This window comes from Sinocyclocheilus rhinocerous, unplaced genomic scaffold (genome assembly GCF_001515625.1).
Source record: "Sinocyclocheilus rhinocerous isolate Xijiao unplaced genomic scaffold, SAMN03320098_v1.1 scaffold1374, whole genome shotgun sequence".
Lineage (NCBI taxonomy): Eukaryota > Metazoa > Chordata > Actinopteri > Cypriniformes > Cyprinidae > Sinocyclocheilus > Sinocyclocheilus rhinocerous.
In genome coordinates, this window is record NW_015643932.1 from 522,824 (window position 1) to 526,411 (window position 3,588).

A 3,588-nucleotide genomic window follows, 5' to 3' on the forward strand; every position below is an offset into this window, starting at 1 on the left:
CAGTAGCTAGATGTTGCGACTTGGACACCTCACCTCTCCAAGATACCTTGAAGGACCTATCTGAGAGGTAAGACTCAAACCATTGTAGTGCGGTTTCTGAGATGCCCTTTGCCAATAGGGTTGACAGGAGGATCTGGTGGTTAACCGTGTCAACGGGTATTTATTTTTAAATCTTATAATAATATAGTTATAATATATAAATTAATACATTTTACTTTGGTTAATAAATTATTTCAAAAAAATTAGGAAATGATCATAGCATTTATATTTTTGTGTGAACTGTCCTTATAAGAGAGACTATAATAACATAAGATATAAATGAAAAAAGAGACAAGTCCTTGATTACATCAGCAAGGATGGTAAAATAATTTAGTCCTGATCTAAAAAAAAAAAAAAGTATAACCCAGATTAAGTGCCTTCACCTTATAAAACTTGTCCTTTCATTATGAAGGAGTCATGCTGGGATACCCTCTCAACACCAACCACAGCGACTGAATGAGTCACCGGAGAGAAAACTCATGAGCGTCCTGAGAGAGTGACTCAGAGACTGATCCACTGAATATCAAATATCTAACTGTAAATAGATGTCCTCTGAGGCATCCAGGGACAGTATCTGTCCTCTTAAGAGAGATAATACAATCATAACTGACAATCTACAGGATACAGTCTTTAACAAGCCCCTGTAAACACTGTGTCACATATCTGATAAATAAAATGCATTTATAAATGTAATCTCAGCCTCATAAAGCCTCATATTTCCTGCTTTATGTCGACAGCTGTGGCTGTTTCGATAGATTTGCTTGTTCTCCCCAGGCTGCTGATCTGTGCTGGTCTACCATAAGCCTCTCAGCGTTGATAAAGGGCCGTTTGAGTGTGTCTGAAGTGCTGAGTCACTTATCTTGCTGTAGACTCAGGCCCAAATACAGCTCTTATTAAAGAGATAGTTCACTAAAAATGAAATTCTGTCATCGTTTACTCACCCTCATGTCATTAGTAGAAGTTATTAATGTTAAATGAAGCTGTGTGTGTTTGTCAGAGGGAAGGAGAGCAGGTGGAGGTGTGGGTGGTGATATTAATTAGCGGGGTTTTGAAACCTCTCACCTTTGAGAGCTCCGTTAGGAGTCTCTGTCAGCTTAACTCTTAAATCACCACGACGGGTCCAGTACTTGCTCTTCAGCTAAAAAATGTATAATTTGCAGTTTGATCAGGGGCATGTGATGCTGTTCTGTACATTCACACTGTCAGTTGAGTTTGGCGCACTTCCTTTATGAGACTTTGTGAACTAGGGATGTCAGATGATTGTTCTTTTGAACTGGTTTTAGTCAAACTGATTCACAAAACATTTGTGAATCACTTGACTGTATGAACACCTGTTTGGGAGTTAAACGGATATACAGGTGCATCTCAATAAATTAGAATGTCGTGGAAAAGTTCATTTATTTCAGTAATTCAACTCAAATTGTGAAACTCGTGTATTAAATAAATTCAATGCACACAGACTGAAGTAGTTTAAGTCTTTGGTTCTTTTAGAGTTCTTTCTATCAAGTCAAATGATTTGCAAAGCATTTCTGAATCACTCATAAGAACTGCATAAAACTGTAAGGTGACATACTTAAAAAAAAAAAAAAAAAACATAACTGAAAACATACTTTTTTCTTGTAAATTAAACCAAATGTTTAAATGAAATTAACCAAATATTTAATATATAGTTAAATTATATGTGTATAATTTTTTAATGCATATTATACATAATATTTAAATATGATTAATAACAAATATTTATTATTTTCAAATAAAAATATATAACAATATTATTAAATAAGCTAAATAAACATTTACTTAAATATATTTAAATTATTTAACACTGCTTCTGATTATGATAGAGTTCTGTAAAATATATTATGAACTATAAAACTAAAAGGTGGGTGACATGCTGAAATCATAAACAATATTTCATATAATCTATTGTACAGAAACTCAAGAAAAACACCATTTACAGTATATAAATTAAACCAAGTAATTTATTATTATTATTATTATTATGTAAAGAAATAATAATAATAATAATACATAAAATAGCAACTAATATATCAATAATATAAAAAATACTTATATTATGTAAATAATATAAAAATGTATACCTATATTATGAACATAAATTGACATAAAATTCAATTATATTATTATTATTATTATTATTATTATTATTATATGTTATCATAATAATATTATATATCGTAATAAATTCATAATAAATGGTCACAATAAATTAAAAATAATAAAGTGATAAAAACAGTAATATTATTGAAGCAAAATAAACATTTACTTAAATATTTAAAGATGTTACTTTTTTTGTAAAATACATTATGATCTTATGAAAGATCTTACAAGTGATTAATTAAGTGATTTTCATTTTGAAATCAATTTGTTTACCAATCAAATGACAGTAAATAATTCAGCAAGTTTAAAAATAGAGTATGTTTTTGTAGACTGACACCATCTAGACCAGGTCTCTGCCACTCACTGCTCATGTCCCGAGGCACCACAGTCCCTCATTTCTCCTCTTGCTGATTAAGACTGAAGCCATAATGTGGGCCGGCTTGGCAGGAACAGATATAAATACGCCTGCACCCTTCGTCACTTTTTAATCAAGAGAGTGATTACGCCGTGGCAGTGTGAGCGTCTCAGAAACTCTCTCTACTTTCCTCCGGCACTGATTTAGACACAGTGTCTGCTAGTCTGCTGCCAGGCTTTATTTAATGTTGTAAATACTGCCCTCTCAGATAACACTCATCACTCCTGTGACTCTCCTCTAGGACACTGCAGTGATGCTGACCTACTGTCTCCTCCAGTATCATGTTCATCTGTGTGGATAAAGTCTGTTAAGATTATATATTGAGATCTATTTTGATTTGTTTTAGATCATGGCTGGCAAAACGCCACATCCCGTAAAAACCTCCCTGCTCAAAGAGCTCCATTGTACTAGGAGAAGGGAAACTGTTATCTGAGACCCATGTTCTTCCACAGTCTTTTTTTCTAGTTTACAGGTGGTCCAAATGAAGACTAACGAGTTCAGAGTTAATGTGTCTTTCTTGTTTCTCTGCAGGCATGCTAACTATCACAGACTTCATCAACATACTTCACAGATACTACAAATCACCCATGGTATGTAATGCTTTCTGTCTTACGTTATTTTTTCTAGTTTTCAGAAGAAATGCTGAAGTCCTTGGCCAGAAATGTACTCTCAATTTCAGACTCTATTGTGTTAATATTATATTATATATTCTATAATGTCATATTATTTTTATTCTTTAATTTAGCTATTGATTATTTTATTATTAGTTCATTTATTTTCCTTTTTTTTATATAACAGAACTTTTTATATGGCATTTCTTATATTTTTTCTCGTTTTCAGCAGAAATAGTGAACTCCTAGGCCTGAAACATAATCTTGATTTCATGCACCATTGTTTTAGGAAATGTTATTTTATTTTATTTTTATATTTTATTTATTTTACACACACACGCACACACACACACACACATATATATATATATATATATATATATATATATATATATATATGTA

General features: G+C 31.8%; 1 protein-coding gene across 6 annotated transcripts in view; it reads left to right on the forward strand.

The window, feature by feature from the left end:
* Window positions 1–3,588, forward strand: part of LOC107757712 (5'-AMP-activated protein kinase subunit gamma-1-like) — an 81,391-nt gene that overhangs the window by 67,396 nt on the left and 10,407 nt on the right. For all 6 annotated transcript variants that reach the window (XM_016575270.1, XM_016575269.1, XM_016575271.1 and 3 more), the window contains one exon: window positions 3,107–3,165. In XM_016575270.1, the coding sequence (XP_016430756.1) occupies window positions 3,107–3,165 (59 nt within the window). The remainder of the gene's footprint in view (window positions 1–3,106; window positions 3,166–3,588) is intronic.